Here is a 22,364-nt window from a genome sequence, read left to right as displayed (position 1 = left end):
CTTTTTTTAAGTTAAACCAACAACTCTGTTTTTACAGTGTAACAAATTTGGGGGACCTTGTAACCACTAATTAAATACATACATGTAACATACATACATACATACATACATGCATACATAGTACATTTCTAGACAACTTTAATTTGTAGAAGAATATGGGAATACTAGGTTTAAATAACCTTCATATGATTTTGTGTCTGCTCTGGTTTAGGGATTAAGATATTTTGATAACACTTTACTGATCTTATTTGGTAACGCATTAGCTAACATAAACTAACAATTTTTGCAGCTTTTATTAACCTTTGTTAAAGTTAGTTAATAAAAATGTTCACACTCATGTTCACAGTGCATTAACTAATGCCAGCTTTTGATCTTAAAATGTATCAGTAAATGTTGAGATTAACATTGACTAAGATTAATGAATGCTTTAGACATATTTTTCTTTGTTTATGTAATTTCTCTGAAAATGGAAGAAAACTTGAAAGAGCTCAGATGTTGAAAGAAAGCTCAGTTGTTGCTCTTTTATAGCTCAGGATATTTAATGGAGCTCTCACTTATGACCAACTTTATGTCGTATTTTCAAAATCCATACACTGTAAAAAAGAATATTGTTGGTTTAACTTAAAGTAAGTGACCTGGTTGCCTTAAAATTTTGAGTTCATTGAAATTAAACATTTCTAATGAAGGTGATTGGTTTAATCAACAGAAACTTAAAATATTATGTTATCTGAACCACATTAAGTTTGATTTGACTAAAGAAAAATGTTGTGATAAATCATGAACATATTTTTTACGGTGCAAGGCTTGAGACAAGTGTCTCTGCTATCATTTTAAACCTGTAGGCCTATAGGCTACTTGTTAAATTTGTGTTATTAAAAAATGCAATGTATTTATTTTGCACATATTTATTGCAAAAACCTGGTTCACAAATCCATTACGTAAGTGCTTTGAGCATCAATCATGGTATGAATGTTGTTATTGAAGCCAGTAGCCCAAACTCACGGACGTGCCCTGCATTGTGTGGATCACGCAATTAAATTTTAGAGGGTGGTCGGGGGTCTCGGTGTGGGGAGGGGTCGTCATGTGAAGCTCTGTCTTGGGCATATTCTGTGGTATAAACCAAACCACAGTACCGCGAGCGCAGCTGTCAGGTGTGCGTCACCGTGGACCACTGATCAGTCTCCGCGCGCTCTGCTTACCGACACCGAGATGTTGCACTGTCCTACTTGACTTTTCTTACCCGTTTCTCTGCTTCTGCACGTGAAACAGTGGTCGACTGTTCCGTTGCCTGCGAGCCAAGAGGAGCGAGCGGGTTATCATGAGTTGTCTGGATGTTATGTACCCGGCTTATGGTCATTACGCACCGTACGCGCACAAAGCTTCAGCGTTCATCAGCACTTTACCGGTAAGCACGTTTCCGCGCAATGCGTTGTTAAATTACTGTTAAATTGAATATGCAAGTTTTTGTGCATTTTAACCTCACTTTTTATTGTTTATTTGACGAATGTGTTTGCTGTGTGTGTGAGGTCGGCTAGACCGGGGCAAGTTGTCACACTCCAGTGACCATTTCTCAGTATAGGGGCAAGCCTTCAATTCTTGGCTATTAAAAGCAGTTTAACATTTTATTGCACAGAAATACAGCTCAGAAATATGCAGTTCACTGAACACATTGACCTTTTGCTCGGGACATGTTGTTCCGCTATGTGGAGTAAGTTGTCTGAGTGGAACCATTAAACAGTTTACTATGGACTTGCTAAATTTAACAAGTAAAAACAGTACAAAAATAGCCTATAAAATAATTGTTGTGATCAACAAATATTGTGACTGATAAACTGCATAAATAAATGTAAAATAACATTCAAAACACAAGAGTCAACTTGTCTCCGAGAAGACGGAGAACACAGTTCAGCCTTTCAGTTAAAATTTTATATAAAATTGTATATTTAATATATTTATATAGCTGACTTTAACCTGAATTTATACTAGTGTGGTTTTATTGTTTACTTTTTTGTCCAGAATATATAACAGATTATGTTGGAAGTTTTTAATTTTGGGGATAGAATTCACACAAAAATAATCCTAATTTAAGAGAGACTGCTAGAGAAAACAAGCATTGGCGTAACTGGATTTTTGACACACAACTGTATAGTTATTTAGAACTTCGCTGTGTGACAACTAGCGCTGGTCTTACCTTTTATGATTGCACATACATACTCTCTTACATATAGATTGACAATCACACTGTCAGACACACAAACATAAACACTGACACAGTCAAACACTGACACAGTCATACACACACATACACACACACAACAAAATGTGTCGCAATGGTTCTCAACTACTTCATTTTCTTAGGCACCCCTTGGTCTGAGAAGCCCCTCGTCTCGCTGCAGGGATCCGATGGACAGCGTGGGGGTCCCGTGCTGCTCAGAAGGCGTCCCGGTTTCTGCCGGAAGCTCCAGCTCAGGGGGTCCGTCCCCATCACCATATCCTTCGGCCGGACAGGTAGAGGAGGCTACGAAGGACAAAGAGGTCGGGGAGGCAGAATACCTGAGCTCACGATGCATCCTCTTCACCTACTACCAAGGGGACATTAGTAGCGTGGTGGACGAACACTTCTCCAGAGCTCTCAGCACCTACATGGAGGCCGAGGGCAAAAAGAGGCACAGCGATCCCAGCACAGGTGAGAGTGTGGAAAAAAAAGTGTCCATTGTTTTTATCTGAGACGGATATAAGATATAGACACAAGAAAAAGAATTTACAATCACTGCTAATAATTTGTGTGCACAAATTATCTCAGCAATCTCAGCTCATCTGCATTCAAATGCACTGAATCCAATCAAAACAATTTGAATTTAATGGAATGAATAAAGCTGCTTGTTAGAACAATGAGAGAATTGAAACAATGAGATATTCTTGTAGTGATACTTCACCCCAAAATGAAAATTCTATCATTAATCCTTGTGTCGTTTCCAAACCTGTGCGACGTTCTTTCTTCTGCACTCTTAAAAATAAAGGGTTTTTTTTTGCATTGATGGTTCCATTAAGAACCTTTAACATCCACCATTACAAAGGTTCTTTATAGTGGAAAAAGGTTCTTTAGATTATTAAAATATTCTTCACGCTAAAAATGTTTTCTTAAAGGATGTTCACAGAAAGTTCATTGGGGAACCCAAGATGGTTTTTCTATTGCATCACTATGAAACCCCCTTGTGTTCATACAATCAGTTAAAGGGGTCATTAACTGCATTATTTTTTTTATAATGTTTCCTGAGATGCAATTATAATGTTATGATTTTTACATAAAAAATTGTCATAATTTAGAAATATAAGGCCATTTTCTACCCGGATTTTAGCCCTCTGATTTGAACGCTCTGTTTGAAGGGACGTGTCTGCTATGAGACTTCAGTGTAAATGCCCACTGATGTGATTGGCTAACATCTTTGCCTATGAAATAAGTATTACATGTGGAAGTCTCTCGAAAAATTTTACTACGTTTTTACTATTACGGCTGTCGAGATTAACTAATCGTGAAACGTGTTGATTACAGCATTATATTTAGATCTATGCATCGTAGTTGACAACAGACATGTCTATTGAGCGCATGAATGCTGTGGTCTCGTCATTGCAACTCGATTCTGCACTCTCGCGAATGCTTTCATCATAACTAACAGTGTGAACACAATGTAAATAAGAGATTTGTTGTACAGTGTACACAGCGTCATTGATTATAACGGGAGTTTTGGCGAGAGTCTAGTACCCAGTCAGACTTGCGCTGTGTGATTGACATCTCCAGTGATTATAAAGGGAGCGTTCTTTGATCACTTTCTGTATATTATTTAATCTCAATTTAAATAACAGATTATTTTCATGCTACTAAGAGAAACAATGTGAAGTTGACCATTCAGCCACTGGTTTGATTGACTGACGCATAAACAGCAATAAACAATTTTGAGACAAAGAACGTGTCTGAGTGTACATGATTCATTACATATCAGAAATTACTTATCACAGATTAGGCATTAGAATTAACATGTTATTTACATTAATGTCAAAGTAAAAGACTGTTTGCAAAGCCTGTGCCGAAATTGTGACTTAAACTTAGAAATTGCCTTTACACAACACTGTTTTCAACTAAAAACTTCGTTCATTTACGACCATGGCATTTTGGTGACCTGAAAAAAAAAAAAAAAGGGTTTCAAAGTGCAAGTTTTTGAAAATGAATTTGTAAAAATGCTGACATCATGCACGTGCATATTATGAGTCTATAGGTGCGTAGTGTTTCTTTACAAAGTGACATCGCCAACTACTGGCCTGGCATGCATAATACAGCAGTTTTAGTTGTTTTGCAGATCGGTTTGACAATGGTGAAGTCTGTACGTGAAAAATGCAAAGGAAAAACATTTCCGTTTTTATTACATTGTTGACATGTAAACGTACCCTGATTTACCAAAGAACTCGCAGAGAAATGTTCCGAACAAACAAATAATGCTCTACTGAGACATTCACATAGTTGAAAATAAATAACTACAGCTTTAGAATCCTTTGGAAGGTAATGTAATTTCTAATCCAGTGATCCTGTATCTCTCTTCTTTCTTTCACACATCACTAATGCGCCAGTGGGCGGGACCAAAGATGCCATGATCTTATTCTGCAGGGGCGGTCTTTCGTTGCACATCAATTCATCATAATGTGACAAAATCGAGTCATTTCTGGAGCTTGGTTTCAATAAAAGCTGTTTTTGGACTAACAAGGAAGTTTTGAGCTCTGAAACTTACAGGATGTTTTAGTAATACAATGACCTCATACATTTCATAAGATCAAGGAAAATTTAATTTCTCAATTCATGACCTCTTTAAAGTCAATAAGGTCCATAAGTTTCAAGCTACAAAAAAGACCCCGGTCTGTAAAAGAAAGAAAATCATATGAGCTCACAACGTCATGAGGGTGAATAAATGATAGCATCATTTTCATTTTTGGGTGGGCGGAAGCAAACTGACAATGTTTCACAGTCACAAATAGCCACAAATGTCTTTTGCTTTCTGCCCCTTTTGTGTCGCCAAGTGAGATAGCGTGCGTAGCCTGTTACCAGATCACACAAGTGTCTTCTATGCAAGGTGGTGTTTAATGTGTGTGTGTTTACCTTAATGAACCTTTGGTATATTCCCTCCCTCCCTCTCCGTGACATCTTCATCCAGCCTCTCAGACGCTGCCTGCCTCCCAACAGATACTATGTTTATACGCAGCGGTAAGCGCAGTGGCTCGAGCTCATATCGCGTTCAAACAGCTCACAATACCGAGCGTCAGATTTATGAGGAGCTCGCCCACCCCTCCTCTGATCACGACTACATCACCGGTGTCTTTTTTCAGAGGAATTCTAAATATAAAAGTAACGGCTAAAAACACACTTCACCCCTCCCTCCACATTCTAGGAGGGGTTACGGGGGGCGAGAGGGTTAGTAAAAACAACAGGTGGGGGCACGAGCAGAGACAGGGGTCTGCAGGTCTGTGGAGATGTTGGGGAGCTGACATGACAGCAGAAGAAGACCACATGCGGTTCTCCAGGTTTAAACTCCTGCCTTATATAGACCTTTAGGATAGACCGAGACTGTCTTAGGGGCCGTTCACACAGAATGCAGGTCAGTGGAACGGAGAAAAGAAACAAGCTCTTGAGGCGTGTTTTTTAAAAGTTAAACTTCTTTTAACCTGAGCGCCACGCTTTTAGAACGCCATGTCATGTGCGAACCACTGCAAAAGACGTGAGATGAGAGCCAACAGTCAAACATGTCTGTCTAAAGCATGTTTACATAAAAAAACAATGGAAATTTTCTTTTCTTTCTTCTGCTCTTTTGTTGTTTGTCAATATCCTGACCTCTTTTGTATATCTTTAATGGGTTTTCTTGCTCCTTTCTAGCTCTCTCCCTCCCTCTCTCTTTCCGTCTCTCATCTCTCTCATGTGGCCGTGTGTATTTCTGTGATGTGTGCTAAGCTCTTTAGAAGCAATTGGAACACCATATGATTCAGTCAGAAAGACATCTGAGGGCGTGGGGTTGGAAATCATGTGAAATCATGTGACAAGCCTGACCTGAGAGTCCAAGGTGCAACGGCCTTATATGTGGACAAATAAGACACAGAGAAATGTCATCTCAGCTGAACCTATAATAATATGATAACTAACCGACACCAGCGTGCAAATTAATAAAGCTCGAACACTCCAAAAGAAGTTTTAATGGCATTCAGACAACATTTCAGTAATCATCAACGTAAGATTACGAGTTAGTCAGAGAACACAGCAGAGATGCTAGTGAACAGAGGTCATATTCGCCTGAGGAGGTCACCATAGCAACAGTGGCAGTGATAGAAATGAATTTTTCATTAAACTTCATTGAACTTTCTTAAACAGATTTCCAAGGGCATTACTGCACATTTATAAGAACAAATTTTTAAATGTCATATTTTGTATAAATTCTTAAATGTAACCACACTGTAAAAAAGAATTGTTGGTTTAACTTAAATAAGTTAACCTGGTTGAGTTCATTGAAATTAAAAATTTGAGTTAATACAATGAAGGCGATTGGTTTAATCAACAGAAACTCAAAATATTATGTTATATAATAACATATTATATTAATAATAAGACACCTTAAAGCTGACAACTGCATAAAAAATGTTGTGAGATTGAATTTTAAGTATAGAAAAAATTTATATTTAAGTATAGAAAAAATTATAGCCTACTTTTATGAAGCTAAAATCACCAGTAGGTGGCGGTAAGTCACAAATGAGTGAGTCATTGAATTATTCATTCAAACTATTTGTTCAAAACTGCTGATTCATTCCGGAACAAAGCACTGCCTGTGTCCGAAATTGCATACTCTCTTGAGTAGGTAATTATTTTGAGTACTTAGTTTGTGACCGCTACAAAAAGTATATTCTAGTTAGTATGAATGTGTGTAGTATGAATGTAATCCAGACGTACTACATTCACCATGTTGTCATTATCATATGACCTACCAGCGTCAGTTACATCGCATTACTGCCATTCACAAATTCCTCTCCTGTGGCCTCATGAGATAGTAAAGTTTAAAGTGTATGCACACTTCAGAATCTTGCTGGAAGAAGTAGGTCATCCAGGTACTTTGATTTCAGACATATTACTCGTCACATACTGTTTTATTCCTACTATATAGTAGGGAAGTATGCGATTTCAGATGTAGCCACTGTCTTTATGAATGTGTATCATTGAATTATTCACTCAACCAGACATATTTAATGAATGTGTAATTGAATCTTTCACTCATACGCTCATTCAAAAATGCAGATCCATTCAGGAATGAAAGAGAACACCATTGTGTGTTGCTCAGAGATGCACAACTGTTCTGGATTATTTTTGGAACTATTTCTGTTGGCAAAATACAGCAAAAACAGACAATATTGTGCCTAAGATGTAAGTCACTTAATACTAACTTTTTGTTTATTGAACTGTTTATTGTATAAAATCAATATCACATTTGCAATTGTACTGATATTTGGGAAAAATAGTACTCTTGCTCATATGATTGCTTAACAATACTCTATGTTATAAATATAAAAATTGTAAGGGTAATTTTTTGCAACAATATTTGAATTTTGGAGGCAGTTTTATTAATTTTGGTAGCATTTTTGCCCCAAGCCCCCATTAGTTTCTGACCCTGAACAGTAGTACTACTGTACTGTAATTTTTAATCATAACCTTATACATCACAAAAAATGTTTTGTTTATTAGTTGACTGTTAGCTAACTGAGCAAGGGGTGCTAAAACATTTTGTTGTGCGAGACAGTTTGTTTTGTTTTGTTTGTTGTTTTGGACAGAAAATCCTTAAGAAGTTGATCTTCTCCAAAAATTCTTAAATTCTTTTCTCTCCCCATTAGAAGCTTCATCCTCAAGCAGTCGACGCAGTTTCCCTCCATCTTTCTGGGACAGCAACTACCCATCTCCGCCCAGTCGACCCCACTGTGATCCTGCAGGTGCTCCCACTTACGCAATGGACCCCTACGCCCAGGCCTTGCACCCCGGTCTGCCTCACTCACACGCTCACCCGCACCCATCAGAGTCCTGGAGCTACTCTCAAAGCCAGCCTTATCCCCCCCCACGGCCCCTCCACGAACTGTACTCCTCTCCTGGGCTTGATGCCCACTATGGACCTCTTCTGATGCCTGCCGTCCGGCCGCCTCATCTCCCAACGCTGCCTGGGCATTATGAAGTGGGAAAGCTGGAACCCACTGCAACATGGCCAGGGCTGCTTCCGCCTGGGGAAGTGGCACAGAGTCTGGCTCTCAATATGGAACCAGGTAAGGTGATCCAATGTAGGCAAATACAATGCAAATGCATGAGGTTATTGTAATTCATCATTTTAGTAAGTGAATGCCTTTGATTTTGAAGTTGATATTTAAAATAAATGTGAAACATTTTAAACATTCTATCAGATAAATAATTTATTTAAGTGTTTAATAAATTAAATGATATTTCTACAAAAATCTAATGAATATTATTAACTGTTTATTAAACAATATCATTGCAAGAGTGGACATCATGATAAGCAACAGAGTTGACATCAAGATAATCCCTGACTAAAAACAGTAACAAAATATAAGATAATGTGATAAAAAGATAATTTAATTTGTCGCTGGAGAGTGCACTTCTTTAAATTATGATTATGTTTGTGATTTATGCTGATTTATAAAATAGTTCATCACTTTAAAAAGGGGAAAATATGATAACAAGGTTGATGCCAAACCTGGGGACATCAAAAATGTCTATTAACAAACAGTCAGCATCAGCTATTAATTATCAAATACATATTTTTACACATGTCAAAGACGTGTCTCATTAGTAACCATTTTAAAACATAAATATAATACATAAAAATACATAAAACTGCTTACAAAAATATACCTTCTACATTTTTAGTTTTAGGTGCTGTTTACTCGACACTGTTTTCAGCTAAAAACGGAAAGCTTTTTATGCGTTTTGGCCGTTCATTTACAAGACAATGGCGTTTTGGTGGCCTGGAAATGCAAACTTTTGAAAACAGGTTTCAAAGTGCAAGTATTTGAAAATGATACCATTGTCATCTTCGTGTAAACTGCAAAAAAAAAAAAAAAAAATCTGTGAAAATGGTGACGTCATACACATGCGTATTACGTGTTTAGTCTATCCACCTTATTTTTTAACGTGTTTTCTGTGAATGTGCGAGACTTCCGATTTATTAGACGCTATAGGGAAATAACGAGAAAAATATCAAAGTGCAGTAAACTTTAAAAATAAGTTGGATAGGCATGCGCGTTTGTAAAAGAATGCGTATGCGCATGCGCGTAGTCTTTCTTTACAAAGTGACATCACCAGCTACTTGTCTGGCGTACGTAATACAGCGTTTTTATTCATTTTCGCGGATCCGTGTGAACAGGGATAGTTTTGATAACGTTGTCATCTGTACATAGAAAAAAAAAACGTTTCTGTTTTAGTAGGCTACATCATTGTCGTGTAAACGTATCCTTAGTATTTTAACTATTTTTCTTTAAACATAATTCATACACTTTTTAAATTGTACGTTGTGAATTGATCAATAATTTGCTGTTAATTTAAACTTCCAGTTCGGAAAATGAAGCTTTCATGTGTGCTACACAGCTTCATTTTCCAATTAAGGAATTACTGCAATGCAATTACTGATCAAGTTTCCAGAATGTTCCGTTCAGAAAGGTACATGAATTATGTTAAAAGCAAACAAGCCACATGCCCTACAGGTTAATGGCAGGAAATGGATTGTTTGGCCTCAGTTGTTGGTGCTTATTATATAGAGAGTTTGCAGCCACCATGGAGATTGTGTGTGTGTATGGGTCCTCCTTGTTTTCAGCCATTGTGTTCATGTCTGCTTCGCACCGCAGGTCTCCAGCACCACAAGAAAGGGAAGGAGCTCTACTGGTTTTAATGAGAAGCCCTTCATCGACCATCCAATTAAAGCCTGCAGTTTGGCCCATTGTACCCGAACTGTTGTTTCTTTAGCCCCCACGCACACCGGCTCTCCACCAGCTCTGCACACGCTCTGAACACGCTCCAGGACTATTTGTGTGCACCATGGAGATATGAACATAGGGTGATGAGAGAGCGCCTGGGGGAGGCAGGGGCGCTAGACGACATGGTCTTTCTGTTTTTGATCTTTTTTTCTCTTTTTGATCTTTTTTAAATTAATTTATTGCGGTGTAAAAATCCAGCTTGCCCTCTACGATTCTCTGTTTGGACGTTGAGACGTAAGAAACATCGCATGGTGCAGTGAATGATACATTTCCTAAAAATCTGGCTGTTTATATTGATTGAAAAAGGATGGCAATGTGTTTGTATTGTTTCTTTGCATTATTTTTTTCTTCTCATGTACAGTATTTTTATTTATATATATACATATATATATATATATGTATATATATATATATATATATATATATATATATATATATATACATACATATATATACATATATATATATATATATATATACATACAATAGTATTTATGTGTTCCAATTAAAATACACTCACGGCCAGTGCTGTTAATTTTTTCTTTTTCTTAGGAAACGTAACATGGTGTGAAACAGTTACAATAAAAAATCTCTTTGAAAGATCTCAAAGAATTAATAAACCATACCAAAAGAGTGAAATAAAATGATGTGATTTCCCAAGTTAATGAACCACTGTATAGAACTGAAAAGGTTCCATTGATGTTGTTATAAGGGGAAAGTCATTTTTGGTGTATTTTTTAATGTATGAGTCTACATTATTGAATTCAAAATGAATAGACTTGCTTGTTAAGACTAAAAATGCAAGAAAGTGTTTGTATTTCCTTATTAAACATGTATTTCAATATGTTGTCTTGTACTTGTCATGGCCTATTGCTCATTTCAAAAAGACTTATGAAATTTTGAAAATATTTGTTATATATAATCAGATTTGAGCTGGACATCAAAAATCTGATTTGTCTTCATGACATCCAAATTGTGAACCAAAGAAACCTTTCCAGCTAACATGTAAGTCATGGGAATGGAAAGCCTTAATTCATTTTTGCATGTTGGGTAACGATGAGCTCCTGTAGCTTAGATTTGATACTGTTCAGACTGTGTTTATGTTTCTCTGGAAGGAAAGATGTTACAGGCTTATCACTGATGTTGTAGGGCACAAAGTCACTCTTGTCCGATCATGAAATTATAAACGGGGGCATGAATAGTTGGTTCCTTTAAGACTCCACCTGCCAAAACTATAAAACATGACAGCCAGCTGGTACAAAATCTCTGTCAGGTACTATTTATATTCATGTTTAAGCTAAAACAGAAGCTAAAACACGTTTTCATGTTTTAGGGGACTTTCCATAGACATAATGATTTTTAAACTGTAAAACCCGTATATCCTATCCCATAAAGCTAAACCTACCCATCACAGAAAGCTCTGCATGTGTATATTTTTTGAAAAAAAAAAACAAACAAAAAAAACAACATAATTTAGTATGATTTACAAGCTGTTTTCCTCATGGGGACAGAAAAACAAGGTCCCATAAGGTAGCAAATACCTGAAACACACACGCAAAAAAAAAAAAAAAAAAAAACGACCTCTACTGGTCATGTATTGTAATTGTGTTTTAAAAATGGTGTAAACCAGGGGTGTCAAACTCATTTTAGTTTGAGGGCCGGGTGGGAAAAAATGTACGGCCCGATTTTTTTTTTTTTTTTTTTTTTAAACCGTAGTAAGCTGACAGTTGCATTAATATTAACCATACAATCTACACATCAAGAAAAAAAAAACAAGAAAAAACAAAACAAAAAAAACACTACTCTTTGAAAACAGCATTTGTTTTTAATGCGAAAAGACTTTATTAGACTTTTAAAATAATGTTTGATTGGTAACACTTTACAAAAAGGTCCATTAGTTAACATTAGTTAACATGAACTAATAATGAACTGCACTTCTACAGCATTTATTAATCTTTGATGTTAATTTCAGCATTTACTAATAGGCCTACATTATTAAAATCTTGTTAACATTAGTTAATGGACTGTGAACTAACATGAACAAACAATGAACAACTGTATTTTTATTAATGTTAACGAAGATTAGTAAATACAGTAACAAATGTATTGTTCATGATTAGTTCATGTTAGTTAATACATTAACTAACGTTTAACTAATGAACCTTACTGTAAAGTGTTACCATTTGATTCAATATTTTTATTAATGATGCACCGATTTAGGATTTTTTTATTTTATTTTATTTTATTTATTTTTTTGGAGCAAATTTAATACTGGTTGCCTTTTTTTTCTTTAAGCAAATTTATTTGTTATTTGTTCTATAACAGGCCAAACTGGCTTTAAACAAAAAATATGTGTAGCCATTTAGTATACTACAGGCACCACTGCATTTTGAGCATGAGCAGTTGTTTTTTATTTAAATTAGATTGTATAATTTCAAGATTTACAGAAAAAAAAAAACAGCATGGTCTGACTTTATAGCTTAATGAAATTAGGCTACATAAGACGCTTGCACAAAACAGAAATAGCAGACGGACTGAATGAAAATGCAAATTCACTCTCTAACAGTAGGTGGCGCTTGTGGAACAGCAGTGATATAGCGTTTCCTTGGTTACCGCTGTACACAAAGCATCGCTGCGATTATAAAATAGTCTACTTATACGGAGATCGAAACTTTTCTCAAGACAGTTCCCTTTTAAGTTACATTCATATAAAAACCCAATTCAAGATTTATATTTTTCTTTTGTATTTCACAAACAGTGAGCTTGGTCTGGTACAGTATTTGCTCTGCTGGCGCGTCTGTGTTCTTCTTTTGTGTCTGTATTCAGCATGTGGCTGTGTTAACGTCCTGTTTACAGACTTCGTAATAGTTTCAAATGACAGTTTGGGAAATGATTGCAAAGCAGTTTGTTTGCAAGTCCAGAATAGATATTGGCCAAAATAAAACTAATAACCGTTTGGATTTATATCCGATGGACCATGCATCCCAGGTGAAAAAATACTATAGTAAATACTATAGTGTTTTTGAACCATATTATAGTAAATTGTAGTATACTGTATATATTATAGTATTTACAACACTTTGTTAATGAATGCTACAGCATACTGTAGTATTAACTATAGTGAACTGATAAACTGTAATAAATACTGTAGTATACTTTAGTTTTTACTACAGTAAACTGTAGTGTATTTTGTAGTATAATATACCCTATAGTTGTAGAAAACTTAGTACAGTATTGGATAAAGTAATTTGTTTATATTACTATAGTTGTTATGTTACCACAGCAACTATAGAATTACCCCAACAAATTAATTCAAGTACTTTACTATAGTATGGTTCAAAAACACTATAGTATTTAATTTTAAATTACTATAGTATTTTTTCACCTGGGATAACTGTTTTTTTATTTGTTTTTTTTTTGTTTTTTTTAATTATTGTTCAAATCATCCTCCGGGCCGGATTGGACACCTTTGTGGGCCGTATTCAGCCCGCGGGCCATATGTTTGACACCCCTGGTGTATACAAAAAAATGGAAGTTATATTGGAAGTTATATTGTTGTTATATGACAGTCATGTGTTAGATGGTAAAATGCTTTTATATGAAAATATTTTTATCAGCAGATAATGCCTAGTCATCTGTCGAGGTTTTTAGGACACAGATACAGTCAGTCACTTGACAGAAATCGTAAAGTTTGTATACTTCAAACATGTGATCAGAAATAAAACAAAGCAAGTGGTTCTGTGTCATCTGGTAGCTTTTCTCATGACCTCTAAAGTATACCTAGTGTGGTTTAGATCAGTTATTCTCAACTGGTTTTGCTTCAGAACCCAGATTTTATGTTGAAGATCAAGTGGTGGTCCCACAGTACCAAAATTGTACAAAAGAAAAAGAAAAGAAAATGTCCGTAAAATCAAGCGATAAAATATAATTTATTATCTTTAACTGTACAGACCTAACAATATGCAAAATTATTAGGATACAAACTATGTGGTCAGTAGAATTTTATTACACTACCGATCAAAATTTTGGAATAATTTCAATTTTTAATGTTTTTGAAAGTCTCTTACGCTCACCAAAGCAGCATTTATTTACAAAAATACAGTAAAACCGTAATATTGTGAAATATTATTAAATTTAATAAAACTGTTTTCTATTTAAATTTATTTTAAAATGTATGTGATGACTCTATTGTGACCCACCAGAAATACTTATGCGCACTGCAACAATATATAATTGAAGCATATGAATTTATAATAGACAATAATGAGCAAGAAGATGTGTGTATGCACAAACAAGCACACATACACACATACATAAAATGTATACTAAGCACTAATCACATGAGCTCACACAAATGCCTACATATATACATTTCTAACCGCCAAAAACATCTCCAATCAGAATCGAGTATTCAGACAGTCCATGATAATACTGATGACATGCAATAGCACTCAATCACAAATTTACATTCATGCATATGGCAGATACTTTTATCGTAACATATACATTTTTATCAAAGCCACAAAAAATGCTAAATGAGGCACACAAACCCAGTCCAAACCCACCCAAATCCACATCATGTTTACTAAATGAAGCCATAGACTTCTATTGTTACTGGACAATATCCAGTGAGCCTATTAATATCGTAAAACAACCTGCTTTAGGTTGGTACAAAACCTCTTCACAACATTATCCTGCTTATAACGGGATGAAATATATATTATTATCATTAACTGCATAGACTCAACAATATACAAAATCATTATGATACAAAGTATTTGCAGTTATATGGTCATTAGATTACACTACCAATCAAAAGTTTGGAAAATTTTACATTTTTAATGTTTTTTAAAGTCTCTTATGATCACCAAGGCTGCATTTATTTATGAAAATACAGTAAAACAGTAATATTGTGAAATATTATTCATTTAATATAACTGTTTTCTATTTCAATATATTTTAAAAATGTAAGTTATTCCTGTGATGACTCTATTGTGACCCACCAGAACTACTTATACACACTACAACAATATATAATGGAAGCTTATGAATTTATAATAGACAATAATGAGCAAGACGTGTGTATGCACAAACAAGCACACATACACACATACATAAAATGTATACTAGCACTATCACATGAGCACACACAAATGCCTACATATATACATTTCAAACTGCCACAAAACAAGATGTGGCCTGTACTTTTGTCCACTTCAATACAAAACAGCTCATTGTCCAGTTAATGGGAACTGCAACACATTACCGTAAACCACATCTGTCGTGTTCTTCACATGCAGGGAACTCTGCTGTCATGTCACCTGATCTTTAACCTCTGTCATGACAAGGCAAAAAACAGCTGATAGAGACACATGAATGATCGTTGGCATGGCCTTGAGTCCAAGGAATTCATGATCATCTGAGAGAGTGACAAAACATATTATGATACAATGAGAAAGAGAGAAAAAGTGTGTATGCGTGTGCGAGGGTGGGGGTGATAGAGAAACAGGGAGAATATGTTAATGGGGCAAAACTTTGAGTGAAGTAAACAGGATGTCTGGGGTTTGGTAAAAGATTTCAAAGAAATCGAGACAAGCTATGCGTTTCAAAATAGTTCGCATCTTCCCACTCAAATGACATTTCACACAATTTTACAGTAACAGGAAATCAAATGCTCCATTAATCACAATGATTACAGGCAGAGAAAAGAGAATGAGTTAAAAAAAGAAAAACAGAAATCATCTCAGTATGTGTAATAAAATCCATGTGAAAAATTGTATGTAAGAATGTGTTGACAGGGAAGCTGATAAACTTTTCCTCGAGCTTCTTAAAATGAATATTGATGACCTTTTGCTTTGTGTTCTTGAATGAACGTGACCGGAGATGGCAGAAAAACATAGAGAGCAGCAGCTTTAGTTTCTGCTCTGATAGCCGCAAGACCAAACCGAACGCTGTGAGTGCTTATTAGAAATCAGGAATGGTGAGAATTAGGTCAGTAGGCCCGTAGGTGGTCTTTTTTGGCTGTTCAAACACATTTGACTACTTTCCTAGGCCCTGTTTACACCTTGTATTAAGATGTGTTTTGATCGATCGGATCACAAGTGGACGACGTTAAATACAGGTTCTAAAATTTTTTAAGCTTGTCCACTTTCGAACACTTTCAGAGGTAGTCGAAAACATATTCAACCGCATCGTTTTTGTAGTGTAGATGCTTTATCGGCTGATAACCCAAGTTTGGTTAGAAGATGATAAATGTACCAAGCACAATGTTCTCTCACCATTCCTTATTTCTAACACACACGTACAGCGTTCGGTGTGGTCTTGCGGCTATCAGAGCAGCTGCTGCTCTCCGTGTTTTTCCATCATCTCCAGATGTGTTCATATGTAAATTGCACGTGCTTATTTTGTCCATTAGACTGAAAGATCTGAAAAAAAAAAGTTGGATAAAAGAGATGAAAACAATAGGTGTAAATGGGAATGTGTCTCCCTTGTCCACTTGTGATCCGATCAACCAAAACACATCTTAATACAAGGTGTAAACAGGGCCTAGGAAAGCAATCCGGTCAAATGCGTTTTCGACTACCTCTGGTAGAATGTGGACAAGCTCAAAGGGTTTTAGACCCCATTTACACCTGTATTTAACGTCGTCCACTTGTGATATGATTGACCGAAACGCATCTTAATACCAGGTGTAAAAAGCCGTAATAGTTTTAAAGTGAAGTATACAAGAATATTTGATGCACTTTTAATTAGTGTAGTCAAAGTGTTAATGCCATTTTTTTTTTACATTGATTTATTACATTTTAATTACAACATATTGGTTTTTACATGCATTTTGTTGAAATTTCTTTTCTTGTATAGCCTTTTGTATATAAATGCTTGATTATTCATGTTGCTTATGTATAATACTATTTTTTTAATGTATTGTTATTTAGCCTATTATTAGCTTTTTTCTAAGTGCATTTAAGTGTACGTATCAAAATTGATCTATATAAATTCTAACATTTTTTGTTGTTACTGCTGCTTTTTTGGCTGTTGCCAGTGCTGCCAGTCTTTCTCTGGAGGACATGGAGTTCTACGCATGGAAAATGAAATTTGGTAAGAGAGTCTCTTTCCCATTTTATTAAAATGGGAAAGAGATTAATAAGGTTCTCCTCATCGACTGAATGACCAAACTAGACAAAACAGATGAAAACTGAAGAAGTTTGAGAAGTTGAGACTCAGACAGTGAGCAAAGAGAGACGAGTATTTTTTGAATCTCACACAATTGTTAATTGTGTCCTTTCTCATTTCTTTCAATATCTCATAAACATTTATGATAAACGCCTAAACCTGCACTCTTAGAAATAAAAGGGGGTTTTGCTGTGATGCCATAGAACCATTTTTTGGGGGTTTCGCTAATGTGGCAAAGTGAAGAACCCCAAAAGGATCCTCCAGGATCTTTTCATTTTTACAGTGCGAGTGGAAGAAAAGACTATCGCAACGTACTTTTCATGGCATCTTTAAAATTTTTTAAACAAATATTCTAACATTTTTTGATTAAAAAACTAAATTGTTACTTTATTTATATCTATATATTGTTATTTTTATCTATATGTTTTTTTCATGGTGTTTTCAGATTAAGCCAGAACAATAGCTGAGTCACACACACACCTCAACATGCATACTGGCTCTAAAAGAATGTGTCACATGCAGTTTGTAACTGGAAGTGTAGTAAAATTTGCAACTTCAACAAAATTTTTATGATTTATCTTATGGGGTGTTGTCACTGGTATGACAGCTGACAGGTTTTTTTTTTTTTATATGCAGGGAAAAATTTAACTCATATACCACCGCGCTGAGACAAACTAATGTAAGAAAAAAAAAGACAAAAAATAAAATAAAATATATATATATATATATAACAAAGAAGAAATTAATCACTGATTGGTGTTTACAGGAAACTTCCCTTCACACAGTGTCTTCCCCAGTATTACACCCATATTTGCAAAACAGTTGTTGTTATGTAATTTCCCCTCTAATTTTCTCTACACTCAGCATCACTGTCTCTTTTATGGGTTTATGAGAGGCACCTGATCAAAGACACTAAAGACTCCTATAAAAACCCTAACCTTCATTCTCACAAACACTGACACGCAGCTGACTGACATCAAGGAAATCTAACATACCATCACAAGTAAGTACTCTCAAACTCAGGTTTAACCACATTTCAATCATATGGAAATATACTGGAACTATACTGAAAAACAATGTGTGGGAGTGTTAAAGAAGAAAGGAAACAGTGACATTAGGGACTCAGTTCTTTTTTAACTTGTGCACCGTAGCCCGACCTCACACTTGTGTTATCTCTTTCTCTCTGCAGGATGAGGCTTTTGGTTGTTACCGCTGCTTTTCTGGCTGTTGCCAGTGCTGCCAGTCTTTCTCTGGAGGACATGGAGTTCCACGCATGGAAAATGAAATTTGGTAAGAGAGTCTCCTTCTTTAGTTTTATTAAAAGAGATTAATAAGGTTCTCCTCATTGACTGAATGACCAAACTAGACAAAACAGATGAAAACTGAAGAAGTTTGAGAAGTTGAGACTCAGACAGTGAGCAAAGAGAGACGAGTATTTTTTGAATCTCACACAATTGTTAATTGTGTCCTTTCTCATTTCTCTCAATGTCTCATAAACATTTATGATAAATGCCTAAACCTGCACTCTTAGAAATAAAAGGGGGTTTTGCTGTGATGCCATAGAACCATTTTTTGGTTGCCTAAAAACCCTTTCATCGTCAACTTTTCACACGTGCCTCAGGTAAGAGCTACCGTTCTACTGAGGAAGAGTCGCACCGTAAGATGACCTGGATGTCTAATCGCAAACTGGTTTTGGTCCACAACATGATGGCAGATCAGGGCTTCAAATCCTACAAGCTTGGCATGACATACTTTGCTGACATGGTAAGGAGAAAAAAAAAAGTATACATATATAGATAGATATATATATATATACACACACAAACAATATTTTAATACTGAAAAGTTTTTCTGTTTTACTAATTTATCATATTTTTATCATATTCCTCTCTCAGAGCAATGAGGAATACAGACAGGTAGCGTTCCATGGATGCCTGGGCTCCATGAACAACACTAAGGCCCGTGGTGGTTCCACATTCTTCCGGCTGAGAGATAGCGCTGTGCTGCCCGATACCGTTGACTGGAGGGACAAGGGCTATGTGACCGATGTTAAAGACCAGAAGGATTGTGGATCATGCTGGGCGTTCAGTGCAGTAAGACCCACATTTTTGCCTTTACAAACAGATCTTATATGGCAAATGCTCAAACAGTCCAATTATTCCAGTTCTATGGCAAGCTGTATTAGCTTTTAACGTTCCCAGGGTGACTCGTTGTAATTGCACTTTTACTAGTAACAATTAAATTAGAGCGCTCTCTAATTCAATTCTTATTAGGAACAATTATGGTTAAAGAGCTTTCCCATTCAATTCTTACTAACTAAAGGGGTGGTTGAATATGATTTAACTTTTTTAACTTTAGTTAGTGTGTAATGTTGCTTTTTGAGCATAAACAACATCTGCAAAGTTACGACGCTCAAAGTTCATTGTAAAGGGAGATATTTTCTTTTAAAGAAATCGCTTTTTAAGGACTACAACAAACGGCTGGTAGGGACTACAACAAGCTTCTTCCCGGGTTAGTGACATCACTAACTCTAAAATTTACAAAAACCCTTCCTCTGAGAACACGCAACAAAGGGGGTGAGGCCATGTTGCAATACAGTACGTAACAAATGCATTAGCGTTTCATAAAAGCAAGATAACAACATAAGTTATAACCGTATAATTAAACCAAACTATACCTGTTCTATCTTCATGCAACATATATTCTCTGGCTTTGAAGGCATCTTACAACAGTTCCAACACGAGCGGTTATCATGACAGAATATGCTAATCAATGACTTTAAGATAGTTAACTACACATTAGCTACATAAATTCATCAACTAACCATTCAGAAACGTCCTGTTGCATTCTACATGTTGTCACTTCTTCTTGAGTCTCTCCATCATTGTCCGATTCCGGTTTGAACATAAAAGGCTGACAGTTTCAGTGAGTCTGCGTGAGGTAATCAGAGCTGCTAACATGAGCTCTTGAAACTCCACCCTCTTCTTGGGAGCAGCAGCTCATTTGCATTTAAAGGGACACACACAAAAACGGAGCGTTTTTGCTCACCCTCAAAAAGTAACAAATTTACATTCTATAAAAAATTATCTGTAGGGTATTTTGAGCTAAAACTTCACATACACACTCTGGGGACATCAGAGACTTATTTTACATCTTGTAAAAGTGGCATTATATGACCCCTTTAACATTAGTTAATGTATTAACTAACATGAACTAACAATGAGCAATTCATTTGTTACAATATTTATTATTTTTTTAATGTTAGTTAGCCCAGCTTTTCATTGTTTGTTCATGTTAGTTCACAGTGCATTAACTAAGGTTAACAAATGTAACATTTGATTTTAATAATGTATTAGTAAATGTTGAAATTAACTAAGATTAATACATGCTGTAGAAGTATTGTTAATTCTTATGTTAACTAATGTTAACTAATGAAACCTTATTGTAAAGCGTTACCAAGATGTTTAATTGCAGAGCTCTGTAATTGAATTAGAGAGCTCTATAATTGGAATTCTTACTAGTAAAAATGCAATTACGACAAGTAATGCTGGGAACATTTTAAGCTAAAACGGCTTGCCATACCAGTTCATTCTTACTTTTCTGCCTCTGCTGCTATTCATCCCTCTTTTGTCTCTCAGACCGGTTCCCTAGAGGGTCAGACATTCAAGAAGACAGGAAAACTGGTGTCCTTGAGTGAGCAGCAACTGGTGGACTGTTCTGGTGATTATGGGAACATGGGCTGTGGCGGGGGACTAATGGACCAGGCCTTCCAGTACATTGAAGCCAATAAAGGTCTGGATACAGAGGAGTCCTACCCGTATGAGGCTGTGGTGAGTCCTAACAATGTTTGTGAGAAAAAACTCGACCCTAAAGCTTCAACTGAGTTTTTTAAATAATTTTTGCTCATCAATATTCTCCACACAGGATGGTCAGTGCCGTTTTAACCCGAGCACCATAGGCGCCACTTGCACAGGATATGTCGATGTCGCCAGTGGGGATGAAAGTGCGCTACAGGAAGCTGTTGCTACAATCGGCCCTGTATCTGTTGCCATCGATGCTGGACACAGCAGCTTTCAGCTCTATGATTCTGGTAATTGTCATCACCTATTTTTTGGTGTATTTTTTAACACTTTTTTCCATCTTTTAATTATAAATTTTCTGGCTAATTAATTGACAAGTTAATTTAATGATTAATGTTTCTAGGTGTCTACGATGAGCCTGACTGCAGCAGCTCTGATTTAGATCATGGTGTCCTGGCTGTTGGTTATGGAACTAAGGATGGAGAGGACTACTGGCTTGTTAAGAACAGGTTAAGAAAATAAAAAGCACAAGACAATGAAACAAAATGAATTTTAAAAAAATTATAGAAACACAAAACAACTAAACACTCTGCTGTGATTTTAGCTGGGGTCTGGATTGGGGTCAAAATGGCTACATCTTGATGTCCAGGAACAAGAACAACCAATGTGGCATTGCTACCGCATCCAGTTACCCTCTGGTTTAATGGGTGAGTTCAACTAATATGATTTTATGGCTTTAATTCACAGAATTGGGGCAAGTTTATTTACCTTACCTTCATTTATTTATAGAAAACAGGCTTATATAAACATTTATAACAAGTTTAAATTTAAGTTTTACTTTGCAGTAGGAATACATTTTTTTTTTCCTGTATGTTCTGCAGGAAAGGGCAACAGATCTGGAGCTGATGGGAGAAAAGGGAATGTGAACTGATTCTACAATAATACCTCATAATTGTACTTTTATTTTAATGAAAATTCAAATATGTTAACTAACTGGTTTTAGCTATTGTTTTTATTTTCAAACCCTCTGAAACACTATGTTAACATAAAATACAGAATAAAAAATTAACATTGGTGTATATTTTATCATCAAGCATTCTTGTGGCTTAGTTGTTTTCTTTATTTCATCTTCATAATTCACAATCAGCACAATGCATACTATCTTTTATGGCAATTAGATAACTAAGTGTTTAACTTGTTTTAATAAAACAGTTCTTTAAAATAGTCAGGAATCCAAATCATAAGCATTTTTTCCCATAAAAATCATGGAACCAAGTCTCCATTGTGATATGCCTGGGAATCTGCTGGAAGCTTCTACTTAAAACTTGAGATAATTGC

The 22,364-nt window shown here is 35.8% G+C and overlaps 2 protein-coding genes across 3 annotated transcripts; both read left to right on the top strand.

Moving 5' to 3' along the window:
- The first annotated feature begins 1,096 nt into the window (after nucleotides 1–1,096).
- vgll2b (vestigial-like family member 2b) lies at nucleotides 1,097–10,897 on the top strand. Of its 2 annotated transcripts, none has more exons than XM_051869265.1 (4): nucleotides 1,097–1,405; nucleotides 2,359–2,686; nucleotides 7,915–8,331; nucleotides 9,925–10,897. In XM_051869265.1, exons 1-4 carry the CDS (start codon nucleotides 1,319–1,321, stop codon nucleotides 9,966–9,968), a joined length of 876 nt encoding a protein of 291 aa, XP_051725225.1. In that variant the 5' UTR covers nucleotides 1,097–1,318; the 3' UTR covers nucleotides 9,969–10,897. The 2 variants fall into 2 exon arrangements, with proteins under 2 accessions (XP_051725225.1, XP_051725224.1); XM_051869264.1 differs by having other exon boundaries at nucleotides 1,104–1,405; nucleotides 7,912–8,331.
- Nucleotides 10,898–18,079: 7,182 nt separating this feature from the next.
- ctsl.1 (cathepsin L.1) lies at nucleotides 18,080–22,119 on the top strand. Its single transcript, XM_051869065.1, has 9 exons — nucleotides 18,080–18,229; nucleotides 18,416–18,516; nucleotides 18,848–18,990; nucleotides 19,122–19,319; nucleotides 20,865–21,056; nucleotides 21,151–21,316; nucleotides 21,430–21,535; nucleotides 21,631–21,733; nucleotides 21,908–22,119. The coding sequence occupies exons 2-8, from the start codon at nucleotides 18,417–18,419 to the stop codon at nucleotides 21,728–21,730; spliced, it is 1,005 nt and encodes a 334-aa protein (XP_051725025.1). The 5' UTR covers nucleotides 18,080–18,229; nucleotide 18,416; the 3' UTR covers nucleotides 21,731–21,733; nucleotides 21,908–22,119.
- The last annotated feature ends 245 nt before the right edge of the window (nucleotides 22,120–22,364 follow it).

Source organism: Ctenopharyngodon idella, chromosome 17 (genome assembly GCF_019924925.1).
Source record: "Ctenopharyngodon idella isolate HZGC_01 chromosome 17, HZGC01, whole genome shotgun sequence".
In the NCBI taxonomy this organism is placed as follows: domain Eukaryota; kingdom Metazoa; phylum Chordata; class Actinopteri; order Cypriniformes; family Xenocyprididae; genus Ctenopharyngodon; species Ctenopharyngodon idella.
Note: the sequence above shows the minus strand (reverse complement) of the source record. Positions and strands in the feature narration are given on the sequence as shown.